The sequence below is a fragment of the Amblyomma maculatum genome, chromosome 1 (genome assembly GCF_055883805.1).
Source record: "Amblyomma maculatum isolate TAMU_Amacu chromosome 1, ASM5588380v1, whole genome shotgun sequence".
Classification (NCBI taxonomy): Eukaryota; Metazoa; Arthropoda; class Arachnida; order Ixodida; family Ixodidae; genus Amblyomma; species Amblyomma maculatum.
In genome coordinates this window covers 323,538,119-323,562,338 of record NC_139344.1, presented here as the reverse complement: position 1 = coordinate 323,562,338, position 24,220 = coordinate 323,538,119, and the positions used below count along the sequence as shown (strand labels likewise).

The window sequence follows — 24,220 nt, the reverse complement described above, 5'->3', positions numbered from 1 at the left end:
ACGCGCGCTATCCCACTTATATTCGTCATGCCGGCACTTCCGAGAGGTGGCGCCATGGTATGTCCTCACGCCCAATATATGATACAACTATTTAGTAGGTACTCTGAATCCCCTTCTGTCCCTCTTGAAGGTTGTTTGCCTGGATATCGGTGCACAGCGCCGCCAAATTCGGAGGTTGTGCGTTTTAGAGTAGCTTGGGGCATTATTTTTTTTCCCAAATTTCAGAGCACAGCTCGGTGTCCGTTCTTCAGTTGAGCATCTGCGAAACGAGTGAGCGGAGGAAAAAAGTACCACGATAGCGATAAAAAAGTGGAGGTGGCCATTCAAAAGCCACCACCACGAGTTAGTGGAAGCATGAGGTTGACAGTGGAAGATGCAGCGAGAGCAGTTTTCAGCTTATGGCAGTAGCTGCTTCAAAACGCATCGCCCTGGTGAAAGGCTCAATGGCTGCGGACCACTGTGCACGATGCCAAAGCTGACACCCTGAGCTACCTCTATTCGGCACTGCGTGTTCAGTCTGCAGTCACCAACATTTTGAAAAACAGCAGCACTTGACCTCGACAGTTCTATAACCAAAAAGCATGATCGTGAAGCAATTTTGTATCAGGATGGCATCACTGTTAAACAAAATTTTAGAATCATTGCCCAAGATAGACAAATGCAAAATTTGTTGCAATTCTGACAATTTAGCAGGATGGCGCAGGAGTGCACCTTAATTACAATGAGGAATTCACAGCACACATGTAATGCGGCGTAACTTTTTGCAAAAGGAAAGAAATTTAATTAACACATATACAGCTACAAACACTGTGCGTAGCTGCAGTTCAATGCAATGTACAAAATGACTTTTTTTCACAGTGCAATATTAGCCTTAGGGCAATTACATCAATGCATTCCAATCCAAGTAAGGAAATGCCTGGAAGTTCCCAATTTTCTTATTGTCTGCAGTGTAGTTGAATTTCCGAAAACAGACACTGCAGAAGAAAAAGGGGTCTTCAGTGACACGTTCGTTCTCAGTTGTCACCCACCTGAAAAGAAAATGAAAGAACACAAGTTCGAAACATATGTAAGCCTCAATGTCATACCTGACTAAAGATGGCCACACGCAGTAGTGTTATACCCGTGACACGAACACTTTCGATTTTCATTGAACTCTATCATTCAACTCTATGCAGATCGAGGTTGTCACACGGCAACTTTCAAGTGTAATCCTCGAAGCTGCTTCCTCAATCGCTCTTGAGATTTTCAAACAAGCACACTCAAAAGTGGTCGTCGACGCCCTCGTCCTCAGCGAGCTCTAAAATTAAAAACAAATGAATGCGATAGAACTGCAAAAAATAACATATAAATGTATGAAAAGGCATGATAGAACATTTTCAGAACATTCTTAGAACATAATGCTTGTTTATGTTGAGCTAATACTATAATCGCGACATTACGCTCCACCACCAGTGCAAAGATGGCATCCTCTTCAACTACACGCGTTGGTGCAGAAACTGTGGAGCGAAAGGAAAACTTCAGCACTCTAATGGGTAGATAGATAAGGTGACTTGAGGCGCCAAAAGCGAAACACTGCTGTGTACACTGAAATCGCACAACCATTACCCCAATCTCATGCTTCCTTTTGATACTCACTGCGACCGACGGCAGATGATAGAGACTACAGACCACCGTGTTTTGGCTGCATGGAGTGCACACGAAGAAAATTTCTCGATGCTCATTGAAAACGCTAGTGTAGCATAGGATGCTTCAATCCTTCTTGAAAGCCTCAATGCAGACAGAGTTCAATGAGGATTGGAAGTGTTCATGTGACAGAGGTACGTATTAAGCTAAATAGAAGGCCAGAAATGCAAGCTGGTACTTGCCAGGGAAACTATATATACTGTCAAGTTGACAAACTGAGCTGTTATGAGTTCCTATTTTTCATGCCTTTACATCAAGAATGCTAGCCTACCATCCAGCTAGTCTTCCACTTTTGCAATCTTAACTTATTCTATGGTTTCTTTTAATGTGGACCTTTTCCTTTTACCAAGAATCATCTAGCATTAATGCATTTGCTTATCAAAGGATGCATAAAAAAAAATGCATGAGCATATACTGCACGGTGCTGCACAGAGGCGAAGCAGAGAGGAAATCGTGAGAGGGAACGAGCATGCACACTGATATGCTGCAAAAGCCACCGTCACCTGCTTGGCTTTTGTCCTTCGTACGAACCACCCCCGTGCAGCAAGTTTTATGGCAGTGTTTGATTTTATGTTATATCTTTTTATATGACACATGCGATTTGCTTTTCCGTATATAGTGCTATGCATTTACGTAAATGCATAGCACTCCAATGAAAATATGTGATGTTAGGAAGATAGTGAGAGACCGGAAAGCGTGGCGTGATATGGTCCATAGGGTCACGAAGAGTCGGACACGACTGAACAACTGAACTGAACTGATAGCACTCTAAGCATAACACACAACGTTTAGCCTGTGTGTCCGTAGGTTATCATCTTAAAGGCGCTAGTTTCAACTGATCTAATTGGTTTAATGAGCACAGTAGGTGTTAATCAGAAATGCGTTCCTTTTTCAGATATTGCCTGCACTATATGCAGAGGTAAAAGTGGTCACAGCTTGTTGGGGTTGCGATGAAAAATGGATGGGGCTCCTCGCACTAATCAGAACAGCCTAACAGAAAACATCAATGCTTTCCCCTCAGTTTGTCCTCCACTGCAGAAGTGCTGGGCAGTGGACGCTTGCAAGTGGCTTTTTTTTACTTCAAGTATGCGTTCATTCATACTGTGGCCAATTTAGAATTCCCTAGGGTTCTTTAGGACACTGAAGTGGAATACTAAATTGAGCATATTTACCAGTTAACATCGTGTGATGACAGATTATAAAAATGACAGTGCAGAAAATTGCACAAGAGCATGCAAAAGCAAAGTACACATAGGACCATCTCATGCAGGTTCCTGCAATGGGCCTATAGGCACGGCTGGCCCATCTTATGAAGTAAAGCGTTATTTAAATGGCAATGAGCATATATTGTCCAAGAAATGACCGTATCCTAATGGTAGTGCCTTTATAGACAATTTTGCTTAATGTGTGGTGAGACAGGTTGGCATTCACATGAACAAGCACGTTACAAAATACTAGGAGCTTTAGAATAGGGGACCCCCCAAGGCTTGAGAAACCCAAGAATGAATGCCCCAGTGCAACTTATGAGCTGAACAGAGATATAAAATAGGAGCTTTCCTGATGCCGTGGAGCCGGGCTTGCATTAATCGACCACAGCACCCCACAGTAATCCACTAAAACTCATTCAAATGTATACAAACCGACAACACCAAAAAATGTTGTTGTACAAAACCAAGTTAAAAGCAAAAGTGATATAAACCTCTTCTTCAAACAAGATGAAATCAGCCAATCTTAGCCAATCCAGGCTGAGCCGGGAAACCTCATTTGAACTTTCCACTCCATGGAGGAAGGAAACAACTTAGGAGAAGCCCTTGCCATTCCCAATGCATCGGAGAAAGTGTAGCGGAAGTGACGTCAAAATTTAGGGTTAGCCAAGTTGGGCCATTAGCAACGGCGACTCTGTTGCTATGAAAACTTGGGCCACTAGCAACAGCATTGCTTAGGGACCTAGGTACGTGAGCGTCGCGGAGAAAGGAAATGCGGAGGGTAAAGGAGGAGGAGAGACGTTGCAGCGTCCGGTCGCGGCGCGGCCGCGCCGGCTTCAAAAGAAATGACGTCAGGGCCTCTCCTAAGTTCTTTCCTTCCTCCATGTTCCACGCTTTCGTACCTCTGGTCTCCATGGCAACCAAATGAGTGAACTTGCAAAGCCTAGCACCTTGGTAAATTCGGAAGCAAATAGAAAGTATGGTGTATTTTATCACTAAGATTTGGTGGTGTAGGCATTGTCAGACATAGCACAAGCTTTGTACACCTTTTGTTTGCAGTGAACGCATGACATCATGCAGTAGTAATGGTGAATCAGTGCAGAGGAGAGCTGGCCTCGCTTCGCCAGACACCGCCATGTTGCCGTAACCAAAGTGACCCATGGAGGCTGGGGGCAAATTGCTTAGGAAAAATTGAGTTCACCCCTAACGTACCAAGACGTGCCTCATGGTGAGCTCGGTCTTCACAGTGGCTTCCATTTAACAGCGGCGAATTTGTGGGGAATGCAGCATTGCATACAGGAGCATAGGGGCACCGAATGCACTACTGAGCTATGCGAACCTCTGCACTGCAAGCATCAACAGCTTGCCTCAGGTTGTGTACTACGTCTTGCGATGTGTGGCTGTGTCAAGAAAGCGCTTGTTCTAAGATGAGATATTTGCAGTTGATGAAAGGTATGGGTTTTGAGGTGTTTACAATTACGGCTCCCAGCTTGCTTTAAAACTGCAAGCGACATCTGCTTCTGAAGAGTTGAATTTGTTGGTTTACATGCATTCCGTGACATGCTGCGAAGCAGCACACGTGCTCAACACTCGGCCTTGAACCCTCAGAAGGCAAAGGGTGAACATAACAAATATCGAAAGCTAAACATTTCGACAGATTTGCCTGTCTGGTTGGGTTGATAACTAAATAAGACTTGAAATTTCTCCAACCAACACTTTTATTTTATAAAACCCGACGTTTCGGAGCCGGCTCGGCTCCTTCTTCAGGGGTGCATGACGCGGGGCTGCGTGCAGCTATAAGTAAAGGAATGGTCGAGGGGGAGAAGAAGGTGGGGGGGGGAGAATGGGGAGGGGGTGGAATGTGTGTGAAAGGAATGAGAAGGAAGGAGGGGGATTTAGACGAGTGAGGGTGCCGCAGGTGCAGGTGTGCTCGCTGGCGACTTTTTTCTTTTCTTCTGTGAAGTGGCCAGGAGAGAGCGAAGACCTTGCAAGTATACAGCAGGGAGGTTGCCTGTTGTCCGGTTGATGTTATTTGCGGTAGACTGTATGTGCCATGACTGTAGACGGTAGACTGTATGTGCCATGCATGTGCCATGACTGTATGTGCCATGGCACATACAGTCTACCGCAAATAACATCAACCGGACAACAGGCAACCTCCCTGCTGTATACTTGCAAGGTCTTCGCTCTCTCCTGGCCACTTCACAGAAGAAAAGAAAAAAGTCGCCAGCGAGCACACCTGCACCTGCGGCACCCTCACTCGTCTAAACCCCCCTCCTTCCTTCTCATTCCTTTCACACACATTCCACCCCCTCCCCATTCTCCCCCCCCCCCCCCCACCTTCTTCTCCCCCTCGACCATTCCTTTACTTATAGCTGCACGCAGCCCCGCGTCATGCACCCCTGAAGAAGGAGCCGAGCCGGCTCCGAAACGTCGGGTTTTATAAAATAAAAGTGTTGGTTGGAGAAATTTCAAGTCTTATTTAATTATAACAAATATCACACCAAACATGAATAAATGTGATATTTACACCATTTCTAAATGCATACGTCACATTCTACAAGAGATCTACATCACTGTGAACATCAAGATTGCTTAATTTGAAGGTTGTTTAGAAGACATGAGATGAAAAATTTTCTTTGGTCCAAAGTTTGCCTATAATATTGTCCCCATACACCATTTGTACCTGCTCAAATGGAAGGGGATTTCTCATACAGCTCTTGGAATAAACAACAAGGGGAACTCATGAACGCCCCTGAAATGGGGGAGTGGTTTTCTCCACTCCATGAAGTGGAGGTGGAACGTCAAGTCAAAGCAAATTTGTGAATACAAGCATAAATCCGTCTGATGGCCAAGGCCAGTGGAGCCCAGGACCAAGGGAACCACACATTAAGCTCAAGAACCAAAACTAAGATTTTATGGTCATTAATGATTTTCATTGACCCATTTTCTTTCACGTCAGCATTGTCTACAATAACAGACCCAAAGCTCGAAACATGTTCGCCACCAATAAAGAAATGCGGCGGCAGTAAATTGTAACTATGCATGCAACAGTAGTGGCCAAGCTCGCGCGTGCCCGAGGGGCTCATGCAACAACACGAGGAGACAGAAAACTTTCCCAGCAACCAGAAGTATGCCTGGGCTGACTTGCTATCGTAACTGCAGCAAATGGCAGCCTCTGGTGGCCTGTCGCCCACCATGGCATTAAAACAGTCATGACGTTTACCTTGCCAGAAAATAGCGCGTAAACCATATACAGGTCAACTTTCTTAACTTGAAGTGAAAAATAAAAATAAAACAAGAAAACAGTGGAGAAGCACATATTGTGAGCCCTCTATGGATCTTCTTTCATTTGTACATACCATGATCTTCTTCTTCCTCTTGTACATACCATCATCATCGTCCCGCGGTGCCGGCTCTGGCACGCGCTTGGGTTTTGTCCATCGGAATAAACGCCAGACACGGCATCCCTTGCCTTGTGGAAGAAGGCCAGGTCGAGACGGCAAGGCAAGGGATGCCGTGTCTGGCGTTTATTCCGATGGACAAAACCCAAGCGCGTGCCGGAGCCGGTGCCGCGGGACGATGATGATGGTGGAATGTCGCTAGCGGAGCACACTGACACTGCAGTCGCATAACAAAGAAGTGTTACAGACACAAGGAGTACAGGTAAGAACAAGTTGTGTCAAATGGGGAAAAAGGAAAAAAATCTACCCTTGTGCTCGGCTTTGTAATTTAGAGGTAACATAATGCACACTTACACTGTTCATAAGAAACATAGCAGGAAACGTCATCAAAAAAGGGTGTCGATAAGACCAATATAAAGGCCGCTACAGCGGCTGTTGCAACATTCAGGTTACCATTGTATCTAGCATTGTTTGATGTGACAACATATCACCAGGCAGGCAGCCCCTCTATACTCCAATGGGCCTCCACATTTGGAAACAAGCAAAACTCGTGTGTCAACAGCACCTGAAATACTCACTTGGCTGTGTTCTTGCGGCAGAGCATACAGAACACCCGTCTAGTAATAGGAAAGCATTTCGTCGCAAAGGGGTAGTCTACTAAACGTTGGCTGTCATGGATATGATGCATCCTGCCAAGAAATGCAAATAATCCTGTAATCAATCTCCGAGCATTACCATTTGACAACAATAAAAATTGGCGGGACACTTAAGCTTCAACTTTAAGGGTATGATCTGTAGCTCCCATTGCAGATCTTAGTTTGGTTTGGTTTTGGGGTTTAACGTCCCAAAGTGACTCAGGATCTTTGTGTACCTGCACTCTACTAATCGCTTATTCACTAACCTCTTAATTCCTGCTTTTATACCCATTAGCATACAGCCATAAGCTACCCAATTATGTGTGAAGTAAGGTGTGCAAATATTCAAAATTTTGAATATGAATCAAACAGTATGTCTTCTGGTTTGTACTAAAGAAACTGATATTTGGAATTTCCCGAATATTCGAAAATTACCGAATACACCAAAAATTTTCTAATCACCACATTTAATTCACACTGCCCACTTCACCACTCTGATTGGCCACGTGGGCTATGCAGCAAAGCCTCCCCAAAACTTGACGGGGCTGGTTGCTTGGCGGGCTAGTTGGTTCATATCTAACTTGTATTACAGCGCGAACCACAAGAAGGGGCTGCTTTGTGAAATGGGACTATCTCTTTTGTGAGGGAAGCGAAACACTTCACGAAACCAGAAAAAATGTCTTTCTTACTTTGGTTTCATTTCAAATGCAGACAACTATCGTGTAGGTGCTTATCAGATAATAAAATTACTGTGATGCGAACAGCTTCCAGCAGTTTTTTAATTCAGGCCTATTTGACAGTTTGAGCTTTCGGTTAACACTGACATTTTTTCTGGTTCTTTGAAGGCCAATTTAATGACAGTTTATTGTACCTAGCAGCAATATGACAGCTCCACCCGGTTTCGTGCAAGCCCATCTTATACAGAAAAAAAAAAAAAAAAAAAAAGAAATTATATGAAATCCTATACAAATTTTCACTATGGCGTACACTGTGCAACCCTAGTTCAATTTTACAGTTACCATGTTCTATCATTCATCAATTCTGACCTTGAAATACTGTGGGTTATTTTCTGCCGTTCCGCTCCACAAATAATCATACTAGGTGCTTGCTATCAACCCCCCAACTTCGCGTGCAGTCTTATAGATTGCTTAGACTAACTGAACACTAAATACCCTAACGCACGCACCCTTCTTTTTGACAATTTCAACTACCCCATGATTAATTGGCCTAACATGACAACATCAGGCGGCACAGAAACAAAGGACTTCATTTATCTGTGTTTAAGTTTTAACCTAGCCCAATAGCCCAATCAATAACAAAGCAGACCTGTGTCACGCACGAATCTTCTAACACTGAATTTAATACTAACAAATTACCCTGAAAGTTTATCAAACCTTACCTATCTCAGCGAAATTAGAGACCACAAAGTCATGCATGCCACTGTCACCTTTGTCCCAGAGTCACACCAAAATTATCACAAAATGATCCTCTTGTACAACAGATGTAATTACGAATCAATAACCAACTGCAGACTTTTTTTAAAACAGGCTTCCAGGACCAATCGGTTGAAGAAAACTAGCTGACTTACAAAACTAAAATTGTAGAACTAGCGACCAAATTTATTCCTAGCATAACATTTAGTGTAAACCATAATAAGTCATGGTTCACTAAATCATTAAAAATGCCTGAAAATAAAAGCACCTATTTCGTGCAGCTACACGCAACCCTAACATATGCACGTGGAACAAGTAATATGCAGCAGAGGACGTGTATCTGAAATCTATCCTCTAAACTAAACGCACATTTTTTGGAACAGACCTGCCGAGAATATTAATCCACAACCCGTGAAAATTCTGCAAGTACTAAACCATCAATAGAGAGGCATTATCACTCTTACTAATACACTAGGGCAGGAGGCCAGCAACGTTGAATGTGCAAACATGTTTAACACAGCGTTCTCATCCGTTTTCACTAAAGAAACTGAGATGCCACTATCTGCCGCAGCTACTTATCTGACATCCCCAATGCCGCCAACCACATTTTCTGCACATGGGATAACTTGTATTATCGAAAACATCAAGTTGTCATCCTCAGCGGGTGCTGATGAAATCACTTCTAAACTCTTAAAAAGCTATTCGGCATGTCTGAGCATTATACCTTTTACAAATTTTTGCACAATCACTTCACACAGGCACGATTGAAAAGTTAGAAAGGTCACTCCAGTCTACAAATCAGGTAAAAAAGAATCACCTCTTAAATACTGCCCATTTCTTTAACTAGTGCCCCATGCAAAATCATGGAACATGTCATTTATTCTAACACAATGAAATTTCTAGACTCAAAAAATTTGTTTCATCCTTCACAGCACGGCTTTCGCAAGGAATTGTCCTATGAAACACAATTAGCCATTTTCATTCATAATCTGCACACGACTCTCGATTCTAACATTCAAACTGACGTAACCTTTCTGGACTTTGCTAAGGCTTTCGACAAAGTGCCTCACAAACGATTGATACTAAAGCTTGCGCAGTAAAATTTACACCCTAATGTACTAGAATGGATAAAGGAGTTTTTAGCATACCGCACGCAGTTTCTGTATGTTAATAACCAATCTTCAGATTTTCTTCCAGTAACATCAGGTATTCCCCAAGGGTCTGTGTTCGGCCCTCTATGATTTTTTTTATATTAATAAATTATTTACCCTCTCATGATACTTCTAAAATCTGCATGTTTGCCGATGACTGAGCCATCTACCGTACAGTTACTAACCCACCTGATCAGCTAATCTTCAAAACAAATTAACCTGTGTACAAGACTGGCGCAGCCAATGGCTCATGGAACTCAATCCAGCTAAATGCAAGTACATGTCGTTCCACTGTAAATGCAACCCAATTCTTTTCCCCTACTTAATCTCAGGCATTGGAGTAAAACCAACCAAATCTCATAAATACCTAGGCATAACCTTATGTGAAGATCTAACCTGGAATGCGCTTGCCACCAACATCCTATCATCAGCTAACAGATCTCTTGGTTTCTTAAGATAGCACCTGCACCATGTACCACCAGACGTAAAACTTTTCACATGCCAATCATCGATACGCATCCCCCATCTGGAGTCCAAACCAAATCTATCAGATAACTCACTTGAATCCCTACAGAATCGAGCTGCTAGATTCATTCCTTCTTGCTATTCATAAAATGCTAGTATTTCACCTTTACAAGCTATGTCCAGTCTAACAAATCTTACATGTTGTCGTCGAATCACCAGTATGTGTTTGTTCCATAAGTTTCTTTACAGCTCACTTTGAATTCCGCCCTACATCAGCCCTCTGGCATGCATTTCACCCTGCATTGGTCATTCCCGGCAAGTTACGCGTCCACAATGCCATACTAGTATGTTTGCAGCATCATTCTGTCCTCTCTCAGCTGTAGACTGGAATGGCCTTCCACACGACATTGCTGAAATCACCTGCCCATCCACATTTTGTAATTGTATAACTGCCATATTTAACTAACTGTCTATTTTGTATATAATATAGTATGTGTACCCACCACTTTCGTAATACCCCTGAATTGGGGGTCTTTAAGGTAATAAACAGACGTGATGTGAAATATCATGTGAATTACGAAATACACAAGGAGAAGAATGTATTTAATTTTTCGTTCACTGGTCAGATATTTGAAGACTTTTTTCAAACCCTCAATATTTGAAAATTACAATATTTGCACAACCGCAGCGCAATGGCACCCATCCCAACATAGGTATAAAGCCTCACTTTAAACAAGCCCTACAAACGTGTGTGTGGCTCAAGGGTAGCGTGTCTCACTCGAGATCCAAGGGTCCTAGAGGGTTTGATTTTCATCTCATTCTTCCATCTCAAAAGAACTGCCCCAGCGGTCAGCTTCTGCCAACTCAGTCATGTCACATGATCTCGTGACGAAAAAAAAAAGAAAAAAAGAAACCGCCGACCAATCAGTCACTAGCCATGTCACCTGTCAACTAGTGTCTGCTTCGTTCTGAGTGGACACCTCAATCACACCGTGAGGGAAGAGATGAAGGATGGAATAAAAGAAGAGGCACTTTGGTACTACTTGGGGTTTTTGCAGTCTTTTGCGTTCCACACTTCCTGGAACTGTTATTGTGCTGCTAATAACGCAAAGTAAAAGCACGTCACGCAAAAGCACAGGTGATATTTCTACTCGTCACTGGACCCATTCTGGTTGCAAGCTTAGAAATACCTGGAGACATCTCTGGGGCTTACTGTATTTTAATGCAAACATTTTTGGGAACATTAACAAATTTCCTTCACCCAAAAATTAACATCACCTGAGATTCAACTGTAGTATTCGTAATCAGAAAGCAAATATGCAAAATTTGATATGTGTGCCAGTTAACAAAAATATCATGCTAATTTTTTCATTACTTTAGAACAAGGTTTGTATGTTGTGTATGCATCTCCTATATTAGGTTACAGCTGCACGGCACTAGCACTTCACATTACAAGCATAAGCCATACCTCAAGTCACTGAACACGATCAAGTGCTCACAGTAGCCCTGGTGCACATAGACATAAGGATACCCCAAGCGAATCTCCAGCTGGTCAAATGTCGTGTCCTCCATGAGGGCTTTCTTGAATGGTCCCAGCCCCCGTCGAGGGTTCTTGGCCCAGTTTATGATCACCCTGAAATGAAGAATTATGCCCTCTGAACATGTGCAATGCCTATGCACAGTGAGCCATCCATCACTTGTATTTTCACGCACGAGAAATTACCAACTATGAGGCTAAGCAAAAGTCATGTACCACTGCTTAGTCCCTCAACCAGTGTACCAACGCACCATGCCCAAAGTTTCGCATGACTCTTCAACGCAATTTTATTTTTGACATCACCGTTTTGGAAGGCAGCATTTTCAAACAAAAATACCCGCTACATCATGAAAATCAACAAAGAAAATACATGCGATATCTAGCCATACTCATAGTGCTTTCTGGACAGAATAAAAAATGGCAACATAATTGACAAAATTTCTTTTGCATGGTCTATTTGCAGACATCATTGATCATCAGATCTTGGAAAAACCCCTTAATCAAGTGCAGCTCACAGGCATTCATTAATGGATTGAGTAGCAGTGGATGAAAGTAAGATAACAGCAAAGAGTGTGAGGAGGAAAGCAAAGAAGGGGGTACAATCAAAGCATGAGGGTAAATGAATGCATAAACACATCCAACACTATAAGCTGCATACTGCACTTGTCCTTCTTATGTAGTCAAGAGGCAGCGCAGGTACAGGCTTTCACTCTGTCAGCGTATGGTTGAAAAAAAAAAAATGCTCTGAACATTCTTGCATACTCCCATAACACAGTCACTCAATGCCAAATGTACTGCCATGGCTGCACAGTTAGACTGATCATATCAAACAAACTACTCAATCTTGCGTTCATACTTAGCTCGTAATTCATCGTGTACCATGCACCAATCCAGCTTTTACATGCACTAGCATTTTTAATGCCTGGTGGGTCGCAATATAGGCTAAACACTCCACAGCGGCAGAGCTCATGGCACAGGTCATACATATTGGGCACAGCCCTCAGAATCTAGATGCTTGTTTTTCTCTGGTTGCATTCTTAGGCAATAGCACTAGTGGTGCCCTGATGGCTTTTTGACCTTACTGCAGCGACATGACACGAACTGTTAAAAGAGGCATTGAAAAAATATATCAAGCCAAGCAAGGCACATTACTTCCCGACAACATTACCAGTATTTCAATGTGTAAAGGCACCTATATTGATAAGAAAATTAAAAATGAATGCCCCAAAACCCTTCTACATTCAAAACACCCACACGAGCACAAAGAAACAAGTCGAGTGCAGTGAGGCAATTTCCATGACTTCTTTGAAATCGAGCTCTACAACCAGAGCACCAACAACTGGGACCATGACAGCCTCTTCAGATTGCACGTGGAGACCAGAAATGGACAGACTGACAACTGAGGGAGCTACGTGTATGTGAAAGCATCAAATAGATAAGTTCTTCCTTTTATTATTTTAGTCAGGATAATTAGGTTAGGTGCAGGCTAAGAAATTAGATTTAGTTCATTGTCCAGCGGCCTGTTTTCTAGCCTTTTTCGGTGCTCATTCGTTATTTATCTAATTTATTAGAGTGTCAGTTCTGTTAGATTTTTTTCTAGGTGATTAAATATTTGAGCGAAAATAGGAGTAAGATGTGCAATCCGAAGAAGGTTAAGTGCAAGGAGAATGAGGGCCTGGTTAATCTGAAGAAAACACAGTTCCAAACGGTAGAGGAGGCAGAAGGCGTGGACTTTTCGTGCCAATATGACATACCCAGTGCCCACCTCGACAGGTTTGAAAATAAAAACGCCGGTCTAGTGTCGTGTGTAGAAGCTTTGGAAAAATAGAGTTTGAGGTAATAAATGCAGAAAATAGGAAACTGCAGGCAGAGCTTCCTCAAATCAAATGGAAGGAAAAATAACTGACACTATACCTTTAGGACAAAAATGTCTGTTTTTGCTGTTCAGGCCACGTGGCAGAGGCCGGCACTAGCAAGGGCAGTGAAGGCAAATTAGGTCAGGCAGGGCCACATCGGCAGACCTATTCAAAATTTAGCAGCAAAGAAGTCTGGAAAGGAGGCAGAGGTAAGGAACAAAGAATTTCTTACAGATGAGGTCACAGAAAACTGGAATTAGGGGCCAGCATATAGGAGGGAATGAGGGAGAGAGAGAGAGAGGAAATTCTAACATGAGCAGGTGCAGTCGAGCTATAATCGAAGTTGCCAACGGTGATAAGCAAGTATCAGTCGGAACTTTCCCAGAAAGGACAATGAGCGCAGCACTGAAAGAGACCAAGAACAGGTTGTTGAAGAATTACGCAGGGCACAACCTAGTGATTGTATCAGCAGGACTGAATGATATCCTCAACAGTGAAGCTGCACAAGTTGCAGAAAAGTTGCCTCAGGAAATTAACGATATCATATGCAACTCTTGCAATTGACTCTCCTGTGGTTTCTGTGTTGGTGAATTGCTTCCTGTGGTTTAGAAGTGGAAGGGAATCTGAATATTTTCCACCCAAATGCCAGCAGCTGGTTCAAGTCAGCAGGGAATACAAGCATAATCTTGATGAACACGCATCAGGCAGTGGAATGTTTTTCCTGCAAAAAATCCTGCCTTGAATGCTGGCACCTCACATGCTGCATTCATGATGACCTATGCAGGGAAATTTTCCCCGTACTAAGCCAAACAAGACATGATGCAGCATGCATGCGGTATTAATGACAATGCTTGTTGGCCTTTCTATTGTGCAAACATATGGAAGACCACACGCTCAATTGTACTTTAGACATGGACAATGTACGCAGATGTGCATATGCTAAGCAAAAAAAGAAACCAACGCAATTTCTTATGCCTGCAACTTGCAACAAGCAGCAGATTCAACAGCTGAAGTGAAAACAAAACTGCATCACAGGCCACCTACAAACAGCAATTGAGTGAGTGTGAATGCTGTAGAGACCTTGCAATTCTGAACTTGGTGTATACACTGGCCACATGCTGAACTATTCAGTCATCAAGTGTGTGTCTACCCTTCTCTTCATCATCCTTGTCTACGCTCACTGCACTACTTTCCTTATAATTCAACGCTAATTGCCTATCAAACAGCAAAATAGAGTTCTTCGAGAAATCTCATGAACACATGGCAGCTATGAATATGCAAGTAGTGGCTCTATGGGTGCTTCCATTTTATGCCATTTTTTGAATGTTAAAGTGGCATATTTGCTATCAGGAGATGTTAACCTGTCACTCTACGCTGACTTCTCATTGCACTGGTTTCCTCATACCTTGCTACAATGAAGCAGCATTGGGATAATAGTTTAGTTTGTCATGTTAAATATTTGTTGCAACAGTGGACATAATCGATAGCGACAAATTTACAATCAGGTTCATGGAAAACTCCCAAGATATTAAAAAGCATTCAAGACTTCTTTAGAGCAGAAGTTGCATTTGGTGTCAGAAACATCGAACAGACAGTTTTTAGTGCAATCGCCACATTTTGTGCCGAACAGTTGTCTAATGGCAACAGCACCTTGCTGTGCTGCCTCTCCATGTCCTGGTGAAAAGCCCAAAGATAATCCTCAAACGGCTTGGACGTCATCCAGGGTTTTTTGTTAGCCATGCAGTCAACTTGGGCATAGACTTTTCGGTGATGGCAAGCAGGCTCTTGTCAGAGCCATCCACACTGACGGAAACAACAGCAGTCACCAGTCTTTGTTCTTATTGCTTCCATGGCAGGTTTCGCTCCTCACAGCCAGTGATCGCTTTAGCAACAATTTGAAGAAACACTCCGGTTTTGTCACTGTTGTACACGTTGCACTCATCCTATTCATGAAGCAGAGGCCAAAAGTGCACAAGACACTTTTTCCAAGTCTTGAAAGTTGACAGTGGACCCCTTGACAGCCAGCATGTAGCATTGTCATTCCTTAAAGCATTGCAGTCTATCGCTGCTTACACAAAGTGATCATTGCCCCAAGTGCACGCCAGACTGAGGGCCTCCATTTGAAGGAGCACTCCGAAAACTGGTTAATTTCATGATCTTATGTCTTTGAATCATGTGAACAAAACCACTTCTGCACCTGAGTAATGGCAAGGCCTCACTGACTTATGTCTTTTTATAGCACTCTGAGCGCATGACCTCAATCTTCCTTGCACACAGAATGGCAGCCAGCCTGTTCGGGGAATGTTGCTGCAGATTCGCGGAAGTAACTGCAAGCGGAACGAGGAGAAAGAAGACTAGGTTTGGGAATGGGGGACGCGCAAAGGAGACTGAGTGCCATGTTGCCATACCGACAGCCAAGAGGACAGCTGGGGATTGAAGACAGTCAGAGGCGGCCTGGTGTCTGCCTCCCTTCTTACAAATGTCAAACTTCGCAGCTGTATCCTTCTTGCAGTCGCCGTCCACAGCTCTCGCAGTACACGCGGTTATGTCTAGAAAGAGACGGCCTTATGCCTCTTGACATTTAAGCCAATTCCAGAGACCGGTTATAAAGCAATCAATGTATCGCTGTCTGTTGCTGTGCGCACTTTCCTCCAAGGTGATTGCTGGACAAGTGGTGTTACCGTCCGCTGTCACACAGTTGCGAGCTTTCAGAGTTTGCTTGCACGTCCTGTCCATAGGTGGTGCAACCAAAGCATTGGTAGGGTTCGTACAGATTCAAAAGGGGCAAATTTAAAGATATTCAAAGAATTTCAAGGCCCAGTTGGAGTATTTTCAAGGACTCAACACGATGCCACACGCAGCAGTTTTTAATATCAGACACCAATTTTACGTAGGCACATTTCTTTCTCTTTGCAAGAAAATGATTTGGCCACGTCGCTGTCAGGGACCATATGCTGGAATAGCTGGACTGCTTTTGATGATGGCCGATAGAAGAAATGCGATGTGACAACCTTCAAAGTCCACAGAATCTCTGCGTTCATCATCAGCTCGTGTGCCTTGCAAGCATCATCTAGCTTTCCCGATTGCGAAGGAGGCAGGGCACTCAGTAGCACTTGAGAGCGGGCTAATATAATATACGACTTTGAAGACATCTGGTACTGCATGGTCATACACAAACGCCACACACACACAAGAGAATTAAACCAAGACGTTCACACCGACGATATCGCCAGAGGTCTTCGGAGGCAGGGCGGCTGACCTTTGGCTTGTACTTGGAATTAAATACCTTCGCACCGAGCTGTTGACTGCAATCTTCATGACGCCAGCATGCTTAGCACTCTTCATACAGCTCTTTAACGCCGAATCGCCCATGGTGGTGATATTGAAGGTCTTGCTGCAAGGTCTGCATCTTGCGCGGTGCTCACTCGTCGTATCTGGTGCAATCCAGTCATTGTAAACGTCGTCGTGAAACCACACGCTTTGAAATTTGCTTTTCCCAGGCATTTGCTTTGTGGTCGGATGCTTTAGCCGCAACAAGTTGGGTGCAGAACCAACGGCAATATGGAATGCCGTCAACCACCATAACAAAGCAGCAAAATCAGATTGGACCGTCGCGCAACGTTGGCTTTATTATCACAAACTGATTTATTACGCTTGAAGCACAGATACGGAAACACGATATTGAAAATACAAATATTTTAACCGCATTTTTCCTGATTAAGAGCCATTTGCATGCACTATGCTAGGAATTCAAGGATTTTCAAGGAGCAGCAAAATTTTCAGGATTTTCAAAGGCCTTGAAAATTAAATTTTCAAATTCAAGGATTTTCAAGGACATTTGCGATTCCTGATTGGTCACTTAAAATTTCTACCAATCTCTTCAAACAAACAACCAAAATATTTCCAATTTCTCTTAAACGTTTCGCCATTACAAACGACATTTCACCTGTCACCAAGAAGCAGCTCGCGAGGCAGCCAATCACAGAAGGCTTTGGAGTATGCAACTTTCGTTCTGGCTTTTGTTACGAGTGAAGTTCGTTTTCTTAGTCCAGTTTGAGCGAAGAACAGAAGAACCTGCAGACGCTCACTTCGTTTGACCCATATGCATATACATCAGCGCACTGAGACAATTCAGTAAAAGCTTGACATGGAATAAAGGAAAAGAAAGGCTAATGTGGCTAGATATTGCTAATTTTCAAAAGGAATGAGAGAAAGTCACTTCCAATTCAAGTCTGCACCGCAGTGTAGCAGCGCATAACTGCGCTGTGTTTAATGTGTTACGAGAATTTTCATCTGTGTTTTATCGTTCATGTTGTTTAGTGCTAGAAACAGGATACTAGCATAAATGTACTCTCTTGATCGAATGACGAGGCACTGCAGTAACAGAGCAACACTGAAAACACACCGCTCTGTCGCTGAGTCCCGTTGCTTCGTGCAGTGTTCACCAGTGCCAACGACAGACGTTGCTGCCATCGTCGCGTGACGCACTGCCAAGGGATTGCCGCCTCATGCGGTTACTGCTTGGATCCGTAAGTACAGTCAAATCTCGATATAACGAATCCCGCGGGACCGCAAAAAATCATTCGTTATTTTGAAATATCGTTGTAATGAAAAATCTGCGATTATAAGCCAGTGGTCAAACCTAGGTATGCAAATGACATACCTTGGCAGTGAGCACGTGTGTAGACAAGCAAAACCTCAAATGAAAATGTTGCACTAACTCCAAAGCTGACTTATTTGAAGACGTCAATTATTTTCTTCTGCCGTGTGCAGCAAACACGACCGCGTACTACATTACATCACTACAGCACATACACCTTCCACTTTGCAGAACATCTCGTCGCATGCGTGACTGCACCGAGCGATGCAAGTACGGACTTTGTCCATGTGCAAAAAAGAAAAGGTGTTCGATATGACCTTATTTTCAATGCTCCCTGAAGTTTGAAAACCTTGTCTCGGTCTTTCAAAATGATTGCGGCAGTCGATGGGGCAATGCTACCTGTCTGTAGAGGCCGAATTGCTTTTTGCAGTGAAAGCGGCTGCGTTCATATCTTCTTGGCACTTCGCTGGCTAATATGATCGTTCTCACACAAACTTCACAATAAGATAATCCGCAGCATATATATATATATAAAAAAAACCAACCTTCCAGCACGCTCGAACGCACAAATGACCGACTCGCGAATGACACAAAAGAAAAAAACGCTGGTGGCTAGGCCTGCTGGCTACTGCGTAATAAACCATAGCTTCATGGTGGCGCTAGGAGCTGGTACTAGATGTGCTGATTATGATAGCTACAGCCCACGGACTATACACACAGAAACGGTGGTTTCTGTTTCACGTGAGAGTTTCAAGCTGCGGCGCTATTAATTTTAGCCGAATTCGTAATACTGATGTTGCAAAATTATAGAAGAAGAAATAAAATATGTTCGTTATTCTGAAATATACGCTATTTTGAAATTCGTAATTCTGAGCTAGCTGAGTTTGTGTTTATTTGCGCCACATATCTGAATACGATGATGCACCAACTTGCCCCTCAAGCCGTTATTCTGAGCTAGATTTAATTGAAAACAGCAAATCTACCGGGGATTCTTAAAAAATTTGTTAATTTGAAAAATTCGTTAATGTGGTGTTTGTAGTAACGGGATTTCACTGTAATAAAATTATGGGTACTTCCCATTTAAGCAGTTACCTTATCACATTATTAGTTGCTATCACAAGAAGCTAACCTATCAGTCTACTCTGAATTACTACATGTTTTCTCCTTTAGTGTCCCTTCGAGCACTGGGACGTTTGTAGTATTTCGGCAGCCCAGGTAAAGGTGGCACCAGATTCCTAGGTTTGAGAGTATACGCAAGATAGCCTCAGTTAGAAAGGCAACATATTTTGGTCTACATCATATACTTACTCGCTGTAGTTCCTGCATGACTGATCGGTCATGTCATTGTAGAATGTGTCTCCAATGTAAAAGAACCCCGATTTGTAGACTTCCTGCAACATAATGAGAAGGCACCACACAATTGCGGTCCATCAAGACTCGGCCCTTGGTCCTTCACACAGTGTCTAGGCTACACAAACTGCACCAAGAATCCCTAACAGAAGCCGGAGGAGTTGACATGCCGGCAACCGTTTCATGGTGCAGTCATTGCTAGCTGGAGTAGTGCCTGTGGCATGCTGTGTGTTGGAAAAGCATTCAGCACAATTCAGAGATGACTAGGTTTCAAAAGGAAGAAAGGAGCATTTGCTCATGAAATTAAAAGCAGAGGCTGTAAAGCAACGGCAACATTACAGCTATAATAAACCAACTAACCCAGCCACAAGTGTATGGCAAGCAGCATATACCAGAGCTGCTGTACCTGCGCACAGTACTCAAGCAATGTGCTGTGGGCTAGAGAAAGAAAAACTAACGTACTGCAACCATTGGCTTTCGAGTAAAGTGCTTAAACTCGCCTGTCTTCTAAACCATGCCACAGCTCAACAGACTTTCATGTTTTTACCTGCACAAGAGTTGCTACGCATTCGTTTGTTATGCATTCGTTCAGTGTTTGACCATTCCAGTAAAACACGTTTTTATTTACTAGTTTGGCCTCCAGTTTGTCTCGCTCTAAATTTACAAGTGGGAAATAGCAAGCCACATCGCACCCTATGCTCAGTGCAAGTGTTGCCTCTAGAACCTCGTGGGTGTCATAAGGTGCCTCCTCTCTGATTTCTCCAGGAAAGTGTGCTGCTTCAGCGCTCTACACAAGTATGATATCGGCTGTACATCACGCACTAGACGGATCTACCAGCAAAAAAACTTGACAAATGCGTACCCCTATTCAGGTTTGACATAAAAGCCGATAGGGGCAAAAAAAAGGATAAGAATGTCTTACTTTAGCAGATGGTCCTTGTGTCTTATCTGGGTTCTCACTGAAATCTCCAATGGCAGTGTCATCTGATATACAAGGAATCTTTGCACGCAGGTCCTGCAATGTCTGGTTGCCAAGCACTGCCACTTCCACCAGGACCTGCAAAACCGGAATTGAAATGGTATATTGTGAGGTTTTAAATCCCGAAGCGATGCATGGGATATCAGGAATGATACAGTGGTGGGCCTAGATTAAATTACGCCACAGTTACTTCTTTCATCTGTATTAACATTGCACAGAAAAGGTGACCACTGCTGCACGAAGGTCAGAATAATGGCCCATAAATTAAGACAAGCACAAATTGTAAAATATTCTATAGCGAAATTTACATACCCCCAATCACAAAAACAAAATAGTCTGAAGTACTTAGCAGCCCTTCGAGGTTAGACTGCAAAATGTCTATATATAAACATCCCTCTCAGAGGCCAGGTTTGTTAGCCACTGCGTTAATCTCGGTAGCCAGTTTCTTCATGTGCTAAGCTGCCAGTCTTTCATGCAGAGCTTCATATGTTGTTATCTTGATATCCTCTAAACAAAAATTGGCAGTAGCTTAGCTCTGCTATGCCAGGATATACGTAGCACGAGCTCGGTTTATCTTGGCTTGTCCAGACTTTTCCTTGGTTTATCTTAGCTTATCTTGGCACCCCGGTAGAACCAACACCCTCTTCATCTTCTAGGTGGTGTTGATAGAACGCTTAAGCTATGCCTTTATGAGTGGAACATAACAGCGCTCTGCCCCTTCTTTCATCCATGCTACAAACGCCGGTGTGCGAGCGCTGGTCTGCGAACATCGGTGGTTTACAAATGCCGGTCTACAAATTTTGAGCTACGAACGCCAAACTACAATGTCATGGGCACAGTTGCTCTCCCTTTTCTTTTCTCTCGCTCGACACCTTCCTTTCTCCTATTCCTCCTCCTCCTTTTTAACTGTACTGTCATGGGCATGGTTGCTTTCCCTTTCCCCCTCTCTCACTCGACACACACTTTCTCCTTTTGCTCTGCTAGGGTTGTGGCGGCGGCAGCAGCTGTGTCCCTGTGGCGTAATGTTGCTCTCGCGCATGCACAGCTTGGTCGGCACATAGGACACGCGAAACTCCTTCCAACCCGCGTAGTGTAGCTAGCGCTACAAAAGTGGCAGTAAAGACCTTCATTAGGCCTCCTTCGTCCTAATAGAAGTTTGAAGTAGATAATAAATACATTGCCAGAGTCCTTCAATGCTTACTGGTAGTGAAGCTTCTCCGTAATGTTACGGGAGAGCTTCATGTGCCTCTTGCGGCCGCTGCATCACGGTGCCACTAAGCAGTGAAGGGCATCGTTTGAGGAGCTGGGTGCTGTTGCACCCAAGAAGAAAGAACTTCAGAGGTTCACTTGATGGAAAAAATTTGAAGTTTGCTGCTCTTTGGTGCACTCAGGTAAGGTAACTTGCATGCATGGGACCATGTCAAGCACTTTTTAAGCATCTGCATGTCGTTCCGGCCATACAGATGCCACCACCGAAAACCTTCTTACTTCTTGAAGTTACCCACTATGCTTATTACTCCTCTTCTCCCAAAGAAACTGAGCTGGCAAGGAAAATGAAGCGGACATTAGTGGCGCAAGAAATAGGTGCCTTAAAATATGGGTCGTTTGTAAACAGCATATATCGTTTGCAGACCTAAAAAGCAGAAGCCAAGCCCTTCCGCAATGAGTAGGCAAATCTAATTTGTTGAATTCGATTTCGGGAAGCAAATCAAGAAGTTTTAGTGCATTAAAATATCGATCGGCAGATTGAGGTCCTGGCTGCAAAGAAAATTGTCTTGTTGCTTTTAACAGCACGAATGTCTGTTCTTTGGAATACTTTTAAAAGTATGTGTCTCCACTGCATAGAAAAATTCATACCTAGTAAGAGAAATAAGGTTCACAAGCGTACACCCTTGATGACACGTGGCGTGATTCATGCTAAATGAAAGGTAAAAAGGTTAAAGAAAAAGCATATCAATCCAAATAAAATAAAAGAAGCCCAGGGTGTGCTTGAACAGAAGGTAAACGCAGCTAAACATCATTACTATAATACTTCACTGCCTAATTTCATTAAAAATGATCCTGATAAATTCTGGAAACACATGAAGGAGGAAAAGAAACCAATTTCGCAACTAACACTGGATGGCACGCCGGTAACTGATGACAGAGCCATAGCGCAGCACTTTAATGAATATTTCCAAAGTGTCTTTTCAGTATCAAATGTTATTAGTATGTTTTCCGATAAACGTGCATTTGATGCCAGTTTTGTTTCTTATGCTTGTATTGTCAATATGCTAGTAAACAGCTTCATGTGGCCCTGACGAAATACCAAACGTCTTCCTAGAGCGGTATCCTGAACATGTTTCGAAATTTCTTGTCAAAGTTTTTTCTGTTTCGCTTTTGCAGAGAGCTACCAGGTGACTGGACGGTGGTCCGAGTTGTTCCGGTATTAAAAAAGGGAGATAGAAAATTACTGTAAAATTGTCGCCCCATTTCGTTAACATCTCAATGCTGTAAACTCTTGGAACAAGTTGTGGCAAACTGCATCAAAGAATTCTTGGCTGAAAACAATGTGCTTACAGAGTTTCAGCATGGCTTCAGAAGTGGGTATTCCATTGTAACACAACTGGTATCAGTCATTCATAATTTTGCGTTATGCCTGGACAGTAACGGACAAATAGATGTAATATTTTTAGATTTCACCAAAGCGTTGGATAAAGTTTCGCACGACAAATTAATATTCAAACTAAGAACGATTGGCATAACTGACATTTTTGTCAACTGGATTGTTGCTTACCTTACTAAATGAACACAGTACGTTAAAACTGGCGAAAGCAGCTCGGTCATTATTCCAGTCACATCAGGGGTGCCCCAAGGTAGTGTTCTGGGTCCCCTACTTTTCCTCATTTATATCAACGACATCGTGAATGTTGCGAGTCCAGGTGTGCAAATCAGACTGTTTGCTAATTATTGTATTTTGTATAGAGATGTGACGGCTCCACGTCATCATATTGTCCTTCAAACAGATTTAAACAATATACTGAATTGGTGCAGTGAATGGGGGATGTTGATAAATGCTGACAAATCAGTATTCCTCCGTATTACTTGTAAAAAAGCCCCGCTTATTTTTTTTTTACTCCCTAAGCACTTCACCACTGTGCGGTACTAACAGCTACAAATACTTGGGTGTTATCTTAACTTCTACTCTGTCCTGGAACTTGCATAATAATACAATCTGCTCTTCTGCCTTCCGCAAACTCTGTTTCCTGAGACACAAACTCAAAAACACACCTCCTGTAAAATTACTCTCTTACTTCTCATTTATTAGACCTTAACTAAAGTATGCATGCATAAAGGCAGTTCGGTTTATGTTTAATAAATTTCTTAGGTTTGACTCACCCTCTCAAGCAATGATAAAAAATTCTATTCCCACACTTGAATCCCACCGAAAACAGCTGATGCTTGAATTCTATTCTCTTCTGATAAATAACAAACTTGCAATAAACCCTTATATATCTCCTGTATTAACACGGCACACAAGACATCATCATCCTGGCTCACTGACACCTTATTATGACCGAACTGACATGTTTAAGTTCTCCTTTTTCCCTAGGACAATATCAGACTGGAACAATATCTTACAGATGGCTATGCAGTAAGACTAATATTGTGTTAATTTTGTATCAGTTTTTGATGTTTGCTCTTGTTCATATGCATCTATGCCCCCCTGCTTGGACCCAACGGTCTGCAGCATGTAATAAATAAAATAAATAAATATGAAGTCAACAATTGCATGACGCAGGACCCACATACAACGGATGAAAATGCCAGAGTGACCTACTCTACCGAGCATTGTTGAAAGCGACCGGCAACTGTAGTTAGTCTCTTGCAGAACACATTTTAGGTAGTTTTATGTATCACGAATGCTAGACAAAACGTGCTG

General features: G+C 42.9%; 1 protein-coding gene across 1 annotated transcript in view; it reads right to left on the bottom strand.

The window, feature by feature from the left end:
* Positions 1-747: 747 nt before the first annotated feature.
* Positions 748-24,220, bottom strand: part of LOC146207310 (snRNA-activating protein complex subunit 3-like) — a 35,582-nt gene continuing 12,109 nt past the window's right edge. Inside the window, exons 6-10 of the mRNA XM_084585119.1 lie at positions 20,242-20,376; positions 19,278-19,360; positions 11,445-11,609; positions 6,871-6,981; positions 748-1,028 (exon numbers count right to left, since the gene is read on the bottom strand). Coding sequence (XP_084441245.1) covers positions 881-1,028; positions 6,871-6,981; positions 11,445-11,609; positions 19,278-19,360; positions 20,242-20,376 — 642 coding nt within the window. The 3' untranslated portion in view covers positions 748-880. The remainder of the gene's footprint in view (positions 1,029-6,870; positions 6,982-11,444; positions 11,610-19,277; positions 19,361-20,241; positions 20,377-24,220) is intronic.